This window comes from Pituophis catenifer, unplaced genomic scaffold, assembly GCF_029215685.1.
Source record: "Pituophis catenifer annectens isolate HBS135680 unplaced genomic scaffold, rPitCat1.0.hap2 SCAF_3, whole genome shotgun sequence".
NCBI classification, from domain to species: domain Eukaryota; kingdom Metazoa; phylum Chordata; class Lepidosauria; order Squamata; family Colubridae; genus Pituophis; species Pituophis catenifer.
This window is the reverse complement of record NW_027256883.1, coordinates 32607835-32628515: the sequence shown is the minus strand read 5'-3', so window position 1 is coordinate 32628515 and position 20681 is coordinate 32607835. Positions and strand designations below refer to the sequence as shown.

Sequence of the window (20681 nt, the reverse complement as noted above, 5' to 3'; positions counted from 1 at the left end):
GTGGTTTTTTTTTATATATATATAAGGCAGTCATTGATTATGTAGCAAAATTATCATAAGATTTAAAGAAATAACAAGTACAATGTTAAATCAGTTTTTACATTATTTTCAAGTGTATATGACTATCTACAGTATAACTAGGCTATTATTCTCCTTCTCCCATTATAAAAACCTCCCAAACTTATTCCTATTTCTGAAATATTATTTTGGTACTGTAAGCTTTTCTAGTTTATTGCATTAAAACATAAATATTTAAATTTATCACTTTAAAAACATGAGAGATCATATACTGTTTGTGAAGTCTGATGGCAGAATTATATTTCCAGAGCATAAAACTATATCCTATATAAAGAATCTGCAAAATCAGATACCAAAAGCTGCCCATACAAAATAGTCACATATTAGTAGTAAACAGGTGTGACAAGCCAAATGATAATTAACATTTAACCGTTATCTACTGCTAAATTATACACATTACTTAGGATTCTAGGCATAACATAAACTTAACCGAAGTTTTTTATATATTAATATAGTTCTCCACATATCTATATATCTTAGATAACAAATGAATTAAAGCAGCAGCACTGATTATTTTTCTTGTGTCAAAAATGTATTTGGAGTGATTTATGTAAACATTCCTATCATCTTCAGTTCTACTGCTTTTGTTCAACAACTTCCAGATATATCTTCTTAAAAAAAAATAAAATAAAGCAAAACAAATCATGCTTACATCTCTATATCAGCAGTATATGCCACTTCGGCTACTTCAATTTCTGGCACCAAGTTTTCTACCAGTGACCCACTCCAAGAGGGTTTCCAATCCTCTTTTTCAGACCTGCAGATTCAGATCAATATATTTATCATAAAAATGTGAGCCAACAAGCTCTTTCTATCACTCAGTCCTAATATGTGCTATGTTTTAAAATTACAAGTTTGGGGACACTGTCTATTTGCAAACTGCTGGGCTCATATTTTATATAATACTCATATGGCATGGGCCCAGGGTACTTGCAGGACCACCTCCTACTGGCCTCGCACTGCCCAGTGCGGTCACATAGGACTGCCCTCTTCCGGGTGCCATCGGCCAAACAATGTCGGCTGATGGCCCCGAGGATGAGGGCATTCTCTGTGGCCGCACCGACCCTCTGGAATGAATTACCCACCGGGCTTCGGACGGCCCCCAACCTCCGCGTTTTCCGCACCGAACTGAAGACATGGCTTTTTCAGCAAATTCCCTGATCTGTTATGAGATTTTAGTTGTTGGGGTTTTTACATTTGGATGTTTTTAGTTCTATTTATTGTTATATGTTTTTTATTCTGTGAGCCGCCCCGAGTCCTATGGGAGAAGGGCGGCATAGAAATCTAAGAAAATAAATAAATAAATAAATAAATATCCTATGAGTTATAATGCCATGCAATTTCTTCAGCAGACAGCCAACTGGAGAGCTATCGGCATCAATTAATTGGCTTTGAATTTTAATTTCATCCAATGGTAGAATGAATGGTAGAAAAGCATTGGAAAACCCAAGTACATGTGGATACTATATAGAAACTTGAAGACAAGTAATATAAAATTTACTATGTTGGATTATAATAAAGGCACAATCCTATGGAAAGTATCTCCAGCAAAATGCCTGAAATGTCTGCAGAGGGTTACCTCAAAGGACTGTTCTAAGCGTGCAGGTGATTTGCATTTCAGAGCTTAACTTTAAATAAAATTGCTCAATGATCATTTACCGGCTGTCTTCTTCCAAAGTTCTTTGATCTGCCTCTGTTGCGGATGACTCCACTTCTCTACTGCATTCACTTCCCTCTCCTGACAACTTACAAGACTTTGTTTCCACTAAATTTAAGTCCCTGTAACAAAATCAAGGCAGGTCTTTTATTTTAGCTGGAAATTATTATGAAAATGTCTCTGGGGAAAAGCTTCCTTCGTTGGAGAAAGCTATGCATATATATTTAAAAGAGTCACTGCATTCAGTGGAGTTTGCTCCTAGAAATTGGGGATAAAACTGCAGCCTTAGAAGAATTTTTTAGGAATAATTACATTTCACTCATTATTTTATAGTGCAGCTTTCTACTGATAGAACAAAGCAGTCACTTTCATTATTATTACAATCATTCTGAATGTATGCTGAAAAATGTTCATTGAAGATAAAGTCATCTCTGAGACCATTTATCTTGTGTCTGGGATTATAAAGTTGAATATTTCTGAAATTTTTAAATATAAACGGAATATTTAATTCTGAAAAAGACCTTTGCCAGAAAAGCATTCCCCAAGAGACTGCAAGCTCAGTTGCAATTTTTTCATTCTCCTTTTCAAAAAGAAGTTAAGACATGATATGGGTTGTATCACGAAGTCTCACCCATGTTCTTGGTGGAGAGACAGAACTTAACATTTCCTCTTTGATTACAATCTCAAGTATTTCCTGCCTTTTGGGGCCCCCTGGGGAACTGGCCAATAGTAAGATGGCTCTGTTATTATTAATATCCCTTTGTAGATTTTTGTTTAGCTTATTTTACAGTTTTTAATGCTTTCAATAATTATAACTGTTATTTGTGAACTATTTTTTTTAACTTTGTTGTAGGCCTCCCAGAGTCATTTCTGTTGTGAGTTGGACAGCTATAGAAATTTGAAAAATAAATACATACAAGGAAGCATTCAGAAATCTTAAAATATTAGATTCATATCACTAGCTATGATAGTGAGATTTGTGGTGAGCAGCTTTGCTTCGGTCTTACCCAAGTCTTTTCTCCATTTCATTTATGTACAATTCTTTTTCATTTAATAACTTTTTCAGCGTTTCCACCTCTTTTTGTTTTTCATTAAGTTCCTTTTGAAGCCGGTAGTTTGTTTCCTCTAAAGTTTCACAAAAAGCCTAGAAGCAAATTTAAATTTTTGAAAGTCAGGGTTTTTTTTGTAAAAAGCAACACAGAGACATTGGGTTCTCTTCTTCTACGAACATTATGAATTATTTTTACATGTACACAAATAACATTATTTGGATTTGGTTTTCTTTTATTGAAAATAATATTCTGAGATAGTAATAATGAGATCAAGCTACCATTCCCTAATTATTGGGACAGATCTGTAATGAAAATGTAACACCTTCAAGGTTTTCTTTTGGTTTTTAATAAAATATTGCTGAATTATGAATTTCAAACTTCCATTATAGCAATAAGATATAAACTTGTAGCACTATCTACCAAGATTTATTCTTACTAATACGGTTAGTGATTTTAATGGCATCTCACTTAAATCTGATGAAGAAAATTCTTTTTACTTTTTATTTTATTTAACTTTTTATTTTATTTATTTTATTTTATTTATTTTATTTTATTTATTTTATTTTATTCTGTGTACACTAAGATACACAGTACCTTGCTACAGCATGTCTTATCTTCAATGTTCTACTGATATTCCTGTACTAGAAAACTAATAACCTGCAAAATCATTAATTTTTCTTTTAAATAAACCTTTGATTTGATCAGTTAACTTCATCAAAAAGGCTGACAAGATTGTGTAACTGACTCAAACATCTCTATTTAAAGATAAAAATCAAAACTGAGATCAGCTATACATTTCTTACAGTAAGTAAATAAGCCTAGAGGGTATATATGTGTATATGTATGTGTACACACTGTTCAAATTTTGAAAGACTAATTATGGTATCTTGTTTTATTTTTACACCTTAACCACAATAAAAAAATAAGCAATTCAGGAGGATGCACAAAATGTCTTTGACATGAATGCTAAGCCCACTGGTAGCCTCAGCAGATAATAGCACCTAAATGATCTTGTTTGTACTCAGCTGCTAATTAGGGCTGGTCTGATTAATCCTTGGATGAAAAATCAAAGTGTATGAATCAGGAAGTTAGAGCTGGAAATTAAAGATGCACAAGATGCAAGATGACAAAGGCAAACAATAATTTTGAGAAAACTGCATAGGTATGTCTTTATGAAGTTAGACTTGAGAATGCCTTTTCCTTTCTTTTACACCCACCATTTTGTGAAGTAAATTATATACTTAAATTATATACTTTGGTTAAGATAACTAAATCATTTTTGTTAAACTCCCATTTATCATCCACATGTGACAAATTTAGTAAGACAGTTCTGCATTTTCATTGTATGTAAATACAGCTCTGAAGTGCAGCATTTTTCCCTTACAGCAATATATTATGTGTAACAGTTAACAGTTTAGGGTAGAAAATGATTAAGCACTGACCAATAAACAATTGTTGTCTTAAAAGCAAATCTATAGTTAACAGTGAGAAGTTTGCAGTGCATAATTTATCAGTGCCAGAAATCATTAATTTTGTAGGATATCTTATTTTAGCCATTTTAGTTAACTACTGAAGTTGTTAGATATATGCTCCCAGTTCTTCAATTGTAAAACACTCTGACAATACTATATATATGCTACAGTTAAAAATATTTGGAAGTTGGTATTGGATATAAAATAGATTCAATCAGTGGTGAGATTCACTTACCTTTGCTACCGGTTCGCTCGCTCACTTCTGAACATGCGCAGAGCATATTTGGTGACGTCCAGGCGGAGCCTCCTGTCGCCACTGCTACCAGTTCTCCTGAACCGGGGCGAACCAGTAGCAACCCACCACTGAGTTCAACCTTATTTAGAAAAGTTCAAATGAGCATCCACAGACTTACAGTCAGGTCAAGAAATATTGGGTCATCGATACAATTCTAACATCTTTGACTCTATACACCACCACAATGGAGTTGGAATGAAACAAACACAATGTGCGTTAACTGCAGATTGTCAGCTTTAATTTGAGGGTATGTACATCCAACTCAGGTGAACGGTGTAGGACTTACAGCAGTTTGCATATGTGCCTCCCACTTGTTAAGGGACCAAAAGTAATGGGACAATTGGCTTCTCAGCTGTTCCATGGCCATGTGTGTGATATTCCCCCATTACCCCAATTACAATGTGCAGATAAAAGGCCCAGAGTTCATTTCAAGTGTGCTATTTGCATTTGGAATCTGTTGCTGTCAACTCTCAAGATAAGATCCAAAGAGCTGTCACTATCAGTGAAGCAAGCCATCATTAGGCTGAAGAAACAAAACAAACCCATCAGAGAGATAGCAAGAACATTAGGCGTGGCCAAAACAACTGCTTGAAACATTCTCAAAAAGAAGGAATGCACTGGTGAGCTCAGCAACACCAAAAGACCCGGGAGACCACGGAAAACAAGTGTGGTGGATGACCGAAGAATTCTTTCCCTGGTGAAGAAAACACCTTTCACAACAGTTGGCCAGATCAAGAACACTCTCCAAGAGGTAGGTGTATGTGTGTCAAAGTCAACAATCAAGAGAAGACTTCACCAGAGTGAATACAGAGGGTTCACCACAAGATGTAAACCATTGGTGAGCCTCAAAAACAGGAAGGCCAGATTAGAGTTTGCCAAACAACATCTAACAAAGCCTTCACAGTTCTGGAACAAGATCCTATGGACAGATGAGACCAAGATCAACTTGTACCAGAGTGATGGGAAGAGAAGAATATGGAGAAGGAAAGGAACTGCTCATGATCCTAAGCATACTACCTCATCAGTGAAGCATGGTGGTGGCAGTGTCATGGCGTGGGCATTTATGGCTGCCAATGGAACTGGTTCTCTTGTATTTATTGATGATGTGACTGCTGACAAAAGCAGCAGGATGAATTCTGAAGTGTTTCGGGCAATATTATCTGCTCACATTCAGCCAAATGCTGCAGAACTCATTGGACAGCGCTTCCCAGTGCAGATGGACAATGACCCAAAGCATACTGCAAAAGCAACCAAAGAGTTTTTGAAGGGACAGAAGTGGAATATTATGCAATGGCCAAGTCTATCACCTGACCTGAATCCCATTGAGCATGCATTTTACTTGCTGAAGACAAAACTGAAGGGAAAATGCCCCAAGAACAAGCAGGAACTGAAGACAGTTGCAGTAGAGGTCTGGCAGAGCATCACCAGGGATGAAACCCAGCGTTTGGTGATGTTTATGCGTTCCAGACTTCAGGCTGTGATTGACTGCAAATGATTTGCAACCAAGTATTAAGAAGGGAAAGTTTGATTTATGATTATTATTCTGTCCCATTACTTTTGGTCCCTTAACAAGTGGGAGGCACATATGCAAACTGCTGTAAGTCCTACACCGTTCACCTGAGTTGGATGTACATACCCTTAAATTAAAGCTGACAGTCTGCAGTTAAAGCACATTGTGTTTGTTTCATTCCATTGTGGTGGTGTATAGAGCCAAAGATGTTAGAATTGTGTCGATGTCCCAATATTTCTAGACCTGACTGTATGTAAAGGTATTATTCTTTTAAGATTGCTAATAAATCCATTGTAATGTCAGCATTAAGTTGTTTCAATCATATTTGCTGGAAATGATCCCAAATGATACATTATTCTATATCCTTTCTCCTTAATGGTAGCAATTTTATGAATTCTCAAAATACTATTTGTACCATGTCAAAGAAATCAGTGACTCTAATATATTCACAAAGATATGACCAAATACTTTTTTTCTCTTATTACAACAACAGTAAGATAATTTAAATAAGAAATTATTGATAACACAAATATATCAACTACCTGTGATAGATGTTTACAATATTTCATACTTGGTTTAGTATTCTAGAATTATATACAGGACAGGAAAACACATTATATTTAATATTTATACAGAGAAAAAGAATAAAAAAGGCCCATTCAATTGTACATCATGACTGATGGTTTAGAACGCCTTTAAACAAACATACAAATAAATCACATTTAATGTAACTATAACAAAATAGAACATACAAATAGCATGAACAAAGCTGTGGAATCTCTGTATAGTTAATTATTATGTTTCCCAAATTGTTTTCCCCACTCTCCTGTTCTTTTCAGTTTCACTCTTTTACTAGATCCATCTCTTTGCATTATGGTTCACAGCTCCGTTCATATACAGTTCATAGATTATTCATTCATCTATTTTGCTACATGATGGCCAAGTAATTTATAGTTAGAGAAAGAACAAAAAGTTGCTGCTATTCACATAAAGGCACTATGTGGTAAAATGTAGGTCACTGTACAATTAAAATTTTCTCTTCTACGGTAAAAACAAATTCCTCTATTGCACTTACCCTGCTCTCTTCAAGGCTATCAAAGGGTCCTGGGGGTTCATCCAAACAAAGAAACTCTCTTACTGCAAGGCTTTGAAAAGAATGGGAAAAAAAGAGTAATTGACCATGAAAATACAGGACAATATGGAATGAATACTGGGAATATGCCAAATGTTGTAGAGTAATGCTTCCCCAAATAGGAATTAGCTGCATTATTAAAATTTATAAAGACAGATGCAAACATAATTAGAGGCAAAGGTTTGAATGTAATTTTCTCTCTAGTAAGCATACATCTTATTAAAAAGAGTATAACATTTTGAAAAGGTGGTTCAAGATAAAAAATAAAATTAATAGTTCAGTTACATATCATTTTCCTTGAATATAACAAGTCGTGTGTAATTGAAATTTAAAATAATCAACACCATTTATGGTACTGGTATGCTATAAATGGCCTACTTGATACACCAAACTTTTTCTTCCTGCCTTTTTGTTCAATTTATGCACTACATTTATCCAAAAAAGTTCCATATAAGTATCAGCAGTTATATATAAGTCCACATTTTTTCCAACAGATTGCTACGTAACCTAATTTGTAGAATTATTTCTTTTAAGAAGTCTATCCTAAGATTCCAATCAAAGCTGTAAATAGCTGTGGCTACAGCATAAATACTATCAAAATGGAAAAAAAACCCTCACATTATAAGAAATGTGAATGAAGACATTCATTTCAGTATATCTATTCCATACATTAGTTTGTATATTTTTTATAAATAAATTATTGTTTAAGTTTTTTAAAAATCAAAATTGATTTTAAAAAAATATACTACACAATTTTATATTATAAACCCCCCCCCCATTTTTTTAAGGATCCTACTGTAGATTGTCAGTTTTCACTTTGGTAAGGCAGAGGGGAGGAGAAATAATATGGTACTAAAATCTACCTAGAAAAATGGAAACAGTACTCTTTTTCTTCATCTGATATGTTTGGAAAAGGTCACCTTTTGTAAACATAATTATGTTACAGTGGATATTTTTATCAGTAGCTGAACTGCTGTTTTGAAAAGAAGTGAGATGGGGCTGCAAAAGGCCATCACAGAAGCTTTTTTTTATGAAGTACTGCTGCTTGTTATCGTCCAATTTGTCCTGGACTGTAACACATTCAGAATGAACTGTCAAGATAAAAGATCAGTTCCAAAAATACATAACTATAAATGAATATTTAGTAGCCAATATCAAAGCATGATAATAAAGTGTACATTTCTATGCACTTATCTAAACATGTCAGTTGCCTTTACAATAAGACAGGTAACTTCATTAGCAATGCAGTTTATAGCCTGTATAACAGTAGTCATCCTATGTATACAAGAAGCAAAGCTTTCATTAAGAAAAAATGCAGCTTAAATGTGCAATTCGGTAACTCTCACAACCACATTTGAAAATAAGCCTCAGATGGCAATATGCTTCTAGGTGCTAGATAAATAGTGGGAAAAAAACCAGACAGAACTTTTGAACCTCAAGTCTTATTACAGAGAACCGACTAGCTCTTATTTGAAACAAGATGTAATGTAGCAAGCTACTTTAATTAAACATATTGTGTGTGGCCAGCGAATTGGCTAAAAAACATATGAGCTGGCCAGCAAATTGGCTAAAATCTGGTTGATTTGGGTTTTTGTTAGCAGGATTTCAGGGAAGAGAATCTTAGTTTTAGATTTTAAGGCACCTGAGAGTCGTTACAAACTACTGTATTGAGATTACAATTTAATAGCAATCACACTTAAGACATATATAGCCCTCTCTGGATGATTTACAATGTCAGCATATTGCTCCCCACAATCTGGGTCCTCATTTTATTGACCTCAGAAGGATGGAAGGCTGAGTCAATCTTGAGCCTGTAAGGATCACTCAATAAGCAATATGCAATATGCTTATTAACTTATTAACAAGATAGTAGCAACAATTATCAGTTATTACTTATGTATCTTCTACAAAAAGTTGCAGTTTTAGCAGTAAAAAACATTTATGTTTGTACTCATATCTTCCTCACTAATTATGCTGAAAATGAAAAAAAACCACTGAATCCCATTTTTAGATTTTCCTGCAGAATCGAGCAATTAATATAGATGGACTGAGGAAATGAAAGAAAAGAAAAAAGACAACTATATAGCTTTAAGTTTTCTTCAGTTTTGAATATTCACACATGGGCAAAACTTACTAATTAAATCCTACCTAACATTATCATCCACAAATGTTTCTCATACAGCACTATAGAATCAGTACAATATGTTTCACTATATTTCATGCATACCAGAAAAAATATAAAGAGGAACATGCACTCATGATTAAGAAGAGTCTTGATACAACTGGAAACCAAATACCCTGTTTCCCACAAAATAAAACATCCCCTGATAATAAGCCCAATTGGACTTTTGAGCGCATGGCAATAAGGCCAAGTGCTTATTTCAGAGTTCAAAAAATATAAGATAGGGTCTTATTTTCAGGAAAACACGGTAGCTAATCAACAATGCCTTCATGTATTGTTACTCTTTAGAAGTGAGATCCAAACTTTTAATTATTATTCCTTTTTCCCAGATACTTGAGGTATTATTAGGTATTATTAAAATAAAAATAATATTTAATATCCATAAAAGCAGCAAAGTTCACAGATTTAAGTCATAGTGTGTCTGTCTGGTACTGTTTTGTTTTAGCACATTGTGAAAACACAGCCACTGTGTCCTATTCAACAAACCATGATTAAGCAACAATAAAGATAAAAACAAAGCCTTTTCTACAAAAGTGTTCTGAAAGAAGTTTGTGCAGCTACAATATTAAAGGCTGAAACATCTGGGATAGACAACAAATATGCTCTAAGATTATCCAAACCAAGTGCTTACGTAGCAGAGCTGACGGTTGTCTACCAAGTAGTATCTATTTTTGTCACTACTGTTCTGTCTCTCATTCAGCCATTCACACATTCCCTGCTTCTGTATTGAAATATTCAACAAGAATACATAAGGTATAACTTTTCTCAACTAACTCTCAATCCTTATATTTTTTATCCATTCTACTCTGTAACAAGATGTTACAATCACTATTCTGAATCTCTACTATTAAAACAGAATAAAACCTCTGAAATTGAACCTTGCAGTCTCAGAATCATTTAAAATGTAATGCATTGCCAAATTCTTCTTGTCTTATTAAATACTTTGTTTACAGAACAAAATTATTTACACCCTCTGGAACAATAACAGTGCCATTTAAATGAGGAAAAGGAGAGCTGCAAAATCTGCTGAGAATAGTTAAAAAAAATTTACATACCAGTTGGCAATGTCTTTGTGAGCTACTAAATTCTGTAGAAATGCTTGGAGTCCTAGCTGTCTATCTTCTAGGAAGTCAGGATTGTAATTATCCTTGAACCAACGCTTTGGGGGCAATGCCAGTCGAAAACCAGGAAACATATCTTTCAGCTGAAAATATATATATATCAGAAGGTTATAGTATATAAAATCATAATTTCTGTAGATAAAGAGGGAATAGTAATATTATACTATCAGAGTTATAAAAAGTCAGTGGCTAAGGCATCAGGCTAGAAACCAGGAATCTGTGAGTTCTAGTCCCGTTTTAGGCATGAAAGTCAGCTGGGTGATTTTGAGCTGGTCATTCTCAGCTCAGCCCACTTCACAAGACTGTTATGGAAAAGCAAGGAGCATTAAATATTTTAGATTATAAAAATAATAAAAGTGGTATAAATAAGTAAAGTAAGTAAGGTAAGTAAGTATATAAATAGGTAATGTAATGTAAGGTAGGGTAAGGTAGCATAGGAAGGGAAGGGAAGGGAAGGGAAGGGAAGGAAAGGAAAGGCAGGCAGGCAGCAGGGTAAAAACTGGGAGACAGTGAATTCTAGTCTAGTCTTAGGCGAGAAGCCAGCTAAGTGATTATTGGCTAGTCACTCTCTCAGTCTTAGAAAAAGAAGAATGGCAAACCATTTTCAAAGATCTTGCCAAAAAAACTGTAGGGAGGTTTTTTTTTTTTTTAATCCAGGCAGTCATCAAAAAACAAGAGTGAAGGAGCATTCATGCATGTACATGCCCACACTCACACAAAAAGAGTTACAGCAGTTTAGCAATGATGCTAAAATGCACTTCAGATTTGTATTAAAATTAAATTAGCAACATTTCCCAAAGTTGCACTCTCTAAATTAGACAACTTTTCATGCTCCTACTTTATTATTCTCAGTGATTCATCTTATGAATACTGTATGTCTACTCAAGGAAGTTACCTATCTTTAGATATGGTATGGCTAGCTTCTATTTTACATATCTAAGCTGCAAAAACTTTCCTTTTTATCATCTATAGTAGTAGTTTCCATATATTTGCAGCCTACCTGTGGTACGCCTATTAAAAAATATATAGAAACTCTTATTATAAATCAGTCACTTTCTCTTAGAGCCTTTTCACATCCTTTGATAATTATATGTAAACTGTTGAAATAGAAACGGCATTTAATTTTCATTCATTCAGTTCAACAGTAAACATGTCAGGCAAATGATTTAGGACTCCAATCCACATTTATTTTCTTTGAAGGCTGCAAGCTTCAATTTCATTTAACTTATTACACAGGATTGCCATAGCTCATTTCCACAAATACATTCCGTGTCAGTGCAATGTGCTTGGGAGTTTGCATCACTTAAACATAACCTAAACATGATCATTCAGCAATCAAAATGTAAGCATTGTTGACAATTACCAAAAATGTTATCTGTAACATTTGGAATACCAATTGTTAGCACTTTTCTGTAACTGGAAACATTTGAAAAGAGCACTGGGCATATACTACATAGCTATCTCTAGAAAAACTGTAACTGCAAAATCCTACATTTTTAAACAGGTACTATGAATCTTTGCTTTAATTTTGAACAACAGCTTACTGTTAGGTACAAAAGCTGAAAGCGCCTATACACAGTGTTGGATTCATATGTTCTTGTCTCTCATCCAATCAGATTATATAGAATATATCTTTACAAATTAGTATTTAAATCAATTATATATTGTCTTTATGGCAAATAATAGACGCACTTTCAAACAATCTTTTATGTTGATTTTCATGTGTTCATTTTTATTTTTAACTTATCAAAGTAATTTATGAAACACAGGAATAATATTAAATTTGTAATATTAATTACTGATTGGCCTATTTGAATACATGTACCTTGTCATTAAGCCTGGAGAAGTCTGTATACCTTCTGAAAACTACCCAATTTTCTTCTGGATTTTTCTTCACAAGTATTTTGTAAACCTATTAAAAACAAAAAAGACAAAGCCCTATTAAAATAGCTTCAGGAAACAGCATGTGTAGCGGGCTTCTCATATTTCACTGTAATTATTGAATAGTTCACATAACTGTTCTTTGTTTACGGAACCAAACAACCATTAACAGATGTGGCTAAGTTTACAGAACTTTAAAAAAGAACTTTTTCATACAAGTTCAGGATAGATATGGTTTCTACTAGCCAAGATGAACTAATTAATGGATTCAGCCAGTACTTTTAAAAATTGATTTCATAAGCATATCAGATTGCTGCAAATTATATACAGGTACAATTTATTTAAATTATATTTAATCAGAAGGATATTTAACTATAGTCCTTGTTTCCTGGGATATTCTTACACCTTATCCATGCCTCAATTCTGAAAGGTATTGTTGTGTTGAATGAGAAAAGACTGGAGAGTGTTTGTCATTTCATCAACTTGCATTAGATGTTTTTTTCAAAATGTAGCTTTTATTGATTATATTCGCAAATAAAGATGGCAAGAAAAAAGCAAAGTTCTGCCTATTCAAAAATGCATTCAATGAGGCTGATTCCAAGGGGAATAAGGTTGCAAATTATCATGAAAACTATGTATCAGATACTAACTCCATTACAAAAGCAGCTTAACCTTAGATTATAAAAATTAATATTACTTAATGTAAATCTAGACATGCTTAAAATTACCCATGTAGGTAAAACTGAACAGGATTAAAATATATAAAGCTAAAGCATGTATGATATTTAAGAATTGAAATCAGTAAATTTCATACAAATGCAGAAGTTTTACATAGCAATCAATTTAAGAGTCACTAGAAAATAAGAACTGTTGTCCCATAAAGCTGGGAAGCTGTATTCACATTTATAAAAGGTCAAGGATTAAATGAAATAATGTAATACAATTTTCAGAAGAAAAATATTACAACTTACAGTGAATTTTGCTCTCTCTTCCATTACTTCATAACCAAGTATTGTAGGAGTACCGGGTCGATCTTCCCAGTTCTCCAAGGTATTTTGCTCAGTTGTTTCCAGTGGTTGAATGTAATATTCCATAGAGGTGTTTAAGCCTAACATTTTAGTCCTAACAAGTGGACTATTGCAAGGACATGAAGTAGTACCAATCTCATCGGGAACACTCGTTTTTTTAAAGTTACTTTTAGATGCGTCTTCTAACTGTCCCTTTGGAGAATCTGAACATGCTGAAATATTCCCAAGAGATGATCTTCTTTGGTTTCTATTTATGGTAAAACTAGTAGAACTTCCTATAGGAATTGGAACAGGAACATATGGAGTAGTCATCCTTCATTAGAAAGTTTAAGAAAGTTTATATATGTCCAAATTGTTGAGCTTAAATGATTCTTTCTTGTTTTAATGTTTTTCACAGGTATCTGGAAGGATAAAGAAAGTTTAAAAGTATTTCAATTGTCCTTTCAAGCAAAATTTCAAATTAAATGACAAAGAAGTATGGAACCTTACATATAAAAATGTATGATTAAATAATAATTCTACCAATCCAGAGTATAATTTAAGGTTATTAAATACCATAAAGTATTTTTAATAATTAAGTATCAAAACTAGGAACTCAAACCAAAGTTTACTAATCTAAAGAGAAGCAGACAGGCATATTAAAATGCAATACCTGTATCTTTCCAAATATATTCCCATAGCATATTAAAAAGTAACAACAGAAGAGTTATTTCAATCAGCTAATAAGTACAGAAATTTGCCATTAAAAATATATATATATCTGAAACGGAATGCCATTTCCTAAAACTAATTTCTCTGTAAGAACTATTATTCTATCCAGTACAAAATAAAGTTTTGATTTTGAAAATATCAATACAGTACAATTTAATATTATCTAATATGTCTTTATCCTTTAAGCTTAATAGTAATATTTTTAAAAGAACAAAAACTTAAGGACTTGCATTCTCCATCATGATTGTCATCCCAGAAACATATGGGCTGGATGCCAGCATTATCAAATTATATACAATATTTAAAAACTGGATCACTCCACACCTCCACCTAACACTGGAAATGCTCATAATACTCCCATTGTTTAATTACAGGCAAAATTACATAGTAATATTTGCCTTAAATTGAGAACTGTACTGACATAAAACCATTAAAAGTAATTTCATTTAAAAAAAATAATTTGAACCATGTTATTTCAGTCTCTTCTTTGTAACCTCCCTTCTCATACTGTAATGCAGATCTTGCAGTTTTTTCTTTTACTGCACCAGATCTTTATTAATTTTCCCTTTTCTTTCAACTTCTTCTTCCTCTTTCTTCTGCACCCTCACTCTTTGTGTGAAAAGTAATTTGTGCTAACTTTGCCATTTTAATTGCTATTGTACGTCTTCCTCCTTCAAGAGAGCCAAGTGGAACTCTGGGAATGCAGACGTGAATGTGGCACTGTACTGTTCTTAGCTGTCTTTGATATACCTAACAATAAGAGTATACATTTTTTGACAGCTTCCTGATTTAGAGTAGAACATTTGGCTATCCAGCAAAATTATAGTTTAAGAAAGAAATTGATCTCTGAAACCTGTACCTACAGGTAGTCCTCAACTTACAACCATGTATTTAGCAATCTTTTAAAGTTAAAATGCATTGAGAGAGGTGAATTATGATTGGCCCTCATCAGTGGTGGTTTTCAAATTTTTTTACTACTAGTTCTGTGGGTGTGGCTTGGTGGGCGTGGCTTGGTGGGCATGGCAGGGGAAGGATACTGTAAAATCTCTATTCCCTCCCCAATCCAGGGGAAGGTTACTGCAAAATCCCCATTTCCTCCTGATCAGCTGGGACTTGGGAGGAAGAAAATAGGGGTGGGGCCAGTCAAAATTTTTACTACCGGTTCTCCAGAACTGGTCAGAACCTGCTGAAACCCACTTCCGGCCCTCATATTTATGGCTGCTGAAGATCATGCGATCAAAATTCAGGTGCTTGGCAACTGGCATGTATTGATGATGGTTGCAGTGTTTTGGGGTCATGTAATCATCATTTGTTATCTTTCCATCCAGCTTTGACTAACAAAGCTAATGGGGAAAGCTGGATTCACTTAACCCCATGATTCATTTAACAACTGCCATAATTTCCTTCACAGCCATGGCAAAAAGGTCATGGTTGTGAATCCCTAAACAACTGCCTTGCTTAGCAACAGAAATTTTGGTCCCAAATGCAGTTGTAAACGTGGATTACCTATACTGCTTTCCAAAGTATTCATCAGAAACATAGAAAACGAGAACTGCATTGTTAAGAAGCCTTACAGTTCATTATGCATTGTTCCAGCACTGTACTGAATGTTTCAGATGAAGTTATTGATAGAACTTAGTGAATTCAGGCTTTTACGATAGATCACTCCTAAGACCAATGCTGAGCAAAGAGAATTAGAGGATGCAGAGCTGATCATTTTATCCTCCCAAAAAAACCTCTAAATTCCAGTGTAGCAATCAAGAAGAGAATGCGACAAAATATGCAGGGTTTTTAAAACTCTGACTGAGTAAAACAATAACTGTGGTCAACTTTTCAATAGAAAACCAAAAGTACAGTTGTGTCTGTCTGGCCCAAAATTAAGAATGACACATGATAATTTTATTCAAGCTGAGTTCTTTATTGTTTCATACCTATAGGCAAAATCTTACCAGATTGAGTACTCTGGTATCTGCATCTACCATATTCTCTTAAGATATACTGGAGAGGGTCTGTTTTTGCCTTTTTATCACACATACAGTCATGGCCGTAAATGTTGGCACCCCTGAAATTTTTCCAGAAAATGAAGTATTTCTCACAGAAAAGTATTGCAGTAACACATGTTTTGCTATACACATGTTTATTCCCTTTGTGTGTATTGGAACAAAACCAAAAAAGGGAGGAAAAAAAGCAAATTGGACATAATGTCACACAAAACTCCAAAAATGGGCTGGACAAAATCATTGGCACCCTTTACTTAATATTTGGTTGCACACCCTTTGGAATAAATAACTGAAATCAGTCGCTTCTGATAACCATCAATAAGCCTCTTACACCTCTCACCCGGAATTTTGGACCACTCTTCCTTTGCAAACTGCTCCAGGTCTCTCTTATTGGAAGGGCGCCTCTTCCCAACAGCAATTTTAAGATCTCTCCACAGATGTTCAATGGGATAGAGATCTGGACTCATTGCTGGCCACTTCAGAACTCTCCAGCGCTTTGTTGCCATCCATTTCTGGATGCTTTTTGACGTATGTTTGGGGTCATTGTCCTGCTGGAAGACCCAAGATTTCCAACGCAAACCCAGCTTTCTGACACTGGGCTCTACAGTGCGACCCAAAATCCCTTGGTAATCCTCAGATTTCATGATGCCTTGCACACATTCAAGGCACCCAGTGCCAGAGGCAGCAAAACGACCCCAAAACATCAGTGAACCTCCACCATATTTCACTGTAGGTACTGTGTTCTTTTCTTTGTAGGCCTCATTCCGTTTGCGGTAAACAGTAGAATGATGTGCTTTACCAAAAAGCTCTCTGAAGACCCTGTTGTTCCGCCAGGCAGGGCTGTCAATATAATAATTTTAAATTGGGGTATTTTAATTTTTGGGGTTTTAAATCGGCCAAATCTATTTAATTATTTTAATTTTTAATTATTGTTGTGTCTTGTGTTTTTAAATTGGCTGTACACCGCCCTGAGTCCTTCGGAAGAAGGGCAGTATAGAAATAAAATTATTATTATTATTATTATTATTATTATTATTATTATTATTATTATTATTATTATTATTATTATTATTATTATTATTATCTTGGTCTAGACGTTTGCCCAGAAGGATTTTGGCTTACTCAAGTACATGTTGGCAAACTGTAGTCTTGCTTTTTTATGTCTCTGTGTCAGCAGTGGGGTCCTCCTGGGTCTCCTGCCATAGCGTTTCATTTCATTTAAATGTCGACGGATAGTTCGCGCTGACACTGATGCTCCCTGAGCCTGCAGGACAGCTTGAATTGCTTTGGAACTTGTTTGGGGCTGCTTATCCACCATCCGGACTATCCTGCGTTGGCACCTTTCATCAATTTTTCTCTTCCGTCCACGCCCAGGGAGATTAGCTACAATGCCATGGATTGCAAACTTCTTGATAATGTTGCGCACTGTGGACAAAGGCAAATCTAGATCTCTGGAGATAGACTTGTAACCTTGAGATTGGTGATATTTTTCCACAATTTTGGTTCTCAAGTCCTCAGACAGTTCTCTTCTCCTCTTTCTGTTGTCCATGCTTAGTGTGGCACACACAGACACACCATGCAAAGACTAAGTGAACTTCTCTCCTTTTTATCTGCTTTCAGGTGTGTGTTTTATATTGCCCACACCTGTTACTTGCCCCAGGTGAGTTGAAAGGAGCATCACATGCTTGAAACAATCTTATTTATCCACAATTTTGAAAGGGTGCCAATGATTTTGTCCAGCCCATTTTTGGAGTTTTGTGTGACATTATGTCCAATTTGCTTTTTTTCTTCCCTTTTTTGGTTTTGTTCCAATACACACAAAGGGAATAAACATGTGTATAGCAAAACATGTGTTACTGCAATACTTTTCTGTGAGAAATACCTCATTTTCTGGAAAAATTTCAGGGGTGCCAACATTTACGGCCATGACTGTAATATCCTGACTGAGCTGTCTTTTACTCTTCTGGAATGCACCCTTCCCTCCTGGAAATCCATTTCTTTACTACATATCATCACCTTATCCAATATTACACTAGAAGTACAAGAGCTGATACTACTTGTATACCATCAATATACTTTCATCCCAACTAACCTCATAGGTTATTTTTGTGGGGAAAACAGGAAGGAAGAACATTATGTATGCCTCCTGGACATAGAAAATGAAGGCAAAGAGAAATGTAATAATATTGATAAGTAACTGGGTACATAGAATCAAATTGTCTTGTGGAATTGATTTCAAAGTACTGGACACTTGAAAGGTTCTCAAGGGCTGAAGGCTACTAGAAAAGCAGCAGAAGCTTCTACAGGAATGTTATAAATCAAACTTTAGCAAAGGTAGAATTATGTGTATAAAGCACCTTATCTTCAGTTCCGTTAAAGATTAAAAAAATACAGTAAAGAGAAAAAAATCTCACCTTGGCAACTTTAAGATACATCTTAAAATCTTGGGACCTAGAAAAACTAAGCAATGAATTTTGCTCACAACTGCTAGAATCAGTACAGTGTGAATTTCTAACCTTTTGAACTAGTGGACATATTTGGAATCTAATAAATTTATCTAGTCACTTAGTTACTGCTTTGTTTTCTTTGTCACTCCAATCACGAGGCTCTTGTGTGGCTGACATTAGGCGCTCAAATAAAATGACTGCCAATGGAAGGATGTCACTGTGGGTGTGACTTGTTACAAAACACCAGGTATGAGAAAGCAAACCTGTGACTGTATTCTTCTTCACCCTATCCAGCTTCTTAGAATGTGATCAACCACCCTAGCTTGCATGTCTTTTTCACTGATTAGATGGACAGTCTTCTAAATAAACAAGTGTATACACTCATTGTTTAGTTTTTGAAGACTATGCACGAAAGACCAGAATCTTTTTTATAATAAACATTCTATTTTACTCTGCAGCATGTCTATTTTGGTCTCTTCTTTTTTAACTGAAAGAATCAGCAATAACAAAAACAAAACTAAGTGGATCAAAGGCCTTGGTGGCTGCAAAGGCACTGTTTTCTGAGGGTACTGTGTTAGCAATTGCAATAATATAGGAACTTCACAAATTACCTATGAGTTTCCAACTCATTGTTTTCGAACCTTAGCAACTTGAAGAAACTGGCTGAGCAATTCTGGGAGTTGAAGTCCATGCATCTTCAAGTGTCATAAATTATCTGAATCAAGTAAGCTGCTTCATAATTTTGAGAATTTACATATTCAAATATCAAAAGGATAAAGCTGAGAAATGAACATTTCAAACTGAAAATTCAGAAAATAAGACACACCAAAGGGAAGAACACTTGTCAAAATAATTGTTTATAAATAGAATTAAAACCTAGAAGCCTGGAAGTTATTTCATGATTTTTAAAAGAAAATTTAAGATTATTTATTCCTTCTCTCTTCAAACTAAATAGCCATCAATTCAAAAGGGACAGTCTAAAAAAGCCAGTGAAATTTCAGATGTCAAAAGAAAAAAAAGATAGACAGTTTCATCAATGAATATATTGCACAGATTTCTCAAAACTTTTTTTTTAAAAAAAGACTATGCATGTCTTAGGACAAATCCAGGCTGGACAACAAGGTCCCAAAATACTGTGGGAGATCAAATTACATCAACAGATGCAATTTATGGGCAACGGGGAATTGGGCAAGGAAGCCATGAAAAGTGAAAGAACCACAGGTGACATTAGAGTAGCAAACATCGTAATTAGTTGCACAGGTACGACTATCCCGCAAGTAATGCCCATTTCCTCAGATACATCCAATTTTATATATTTAGTTCGGAAAAATATAAATATATAAAACATAATGATATACATACAATATATATCCCGTTTATAACGAGACGGAAAAGATCTCTAGCCGTTGAAATTGTATTTTACTTTTGATTTTTCACTCCAAGCCTTCCTGAATACCTTTTCCAACCTGGATTAGCGCATCACATGATGCTCGGTCTAAAACCACGAAAGTTTATGCCGCAGCGCACAGCTCTTAGTCTTAAAGTGCCCGGACAATCTTTCCCATACTTGAGTTAAGTTAAGCAATTGTTTCTCTCTTGGGAGGGGAGCGCGAAGTCTGTGGAAAAAAAAGCAAGCAAGCAAGCAAGCAAAAGCAGACGACCACGAGGGATCGGGGCAAAATCCCGCACAATCCTGGTGGGGAAAAGCACAAGCACCCTCCCGCCGCAGTGCGAGGTCCTCTTCTCGGTCCGAACGCTGGCTCACCCTTACCTTGCGGGCAGCAGCTGGCCGCTTGCTTGGCTCGCCTTGCCTGCTTCGTCTCCGCCTTTCGCGGGCAAGTCCCAGAAGCAGCTCGCCTCCCAGTCCCGAAGAGGCGACGAGGAAGGGGGCCGCGCCAAACCTGTTGCGAGGGGCGGGGAGGCTGCTTGGACGCGGCGCAATCCCTTGACCGCCCGAGCCGCTCCTGGTTTGTCAGGCCGTCCCGACTACATCTCCCGAGATGCATCACGGCTCCCCATCCGAGAAACGCTGCCTTTTTGAAACTACACAACCCAAGAAGCATCGCGGTAAAAGAAAGCGGTGAGTCGGCGTATTCGCGTTAAAGCCTGACAGCT

General features: G+C 35.4%; 1 protein-coding gene across 2 annotated transcripts; it reads right to left on the bottom strand.

The window, feature by feature from the left end:
• Positions 1 to 297: 297 nt before the first annotated feature.
• Positions 298 to 20391, bottom strand: SNX16 (sorting nexin 16). 2 transcript variants are annotated; one of them, XM_070942162.1, is made up of 8 exons: positions 20338 to 20391; positions 13352 to 13809; positions 12325 to 12411; positions 10434 to 10582; positions 7140 to 7209; positions 2743 to 2879; positions 1738 to 1857; positions 298 to 835 (listed from the first exon to the last, which is right to left on the bottom strand). In XM_070942162.1, exons 2-8 carry the CDS (start codon positions 13718 to 13720, stop codon positions 727 to 729), a joined length of 1041 nt encoding a protein of 346 aa, XP_070798263.1. In that variant the 5' UTR covers positions 13721 to 13809; positions 20338 to 20391; the 3' UTR covers positions 298 to 726. The 2 variants fall into 2 exon arrangements, with proteins under 2 accessions (XP_070798263.1, XP_070798264.1); XM_070942163.1 differs by lacking the exon at positions 1738 to 1857.
• Positions 20392 to 20681: the final 290 nt, after the last annotated feature.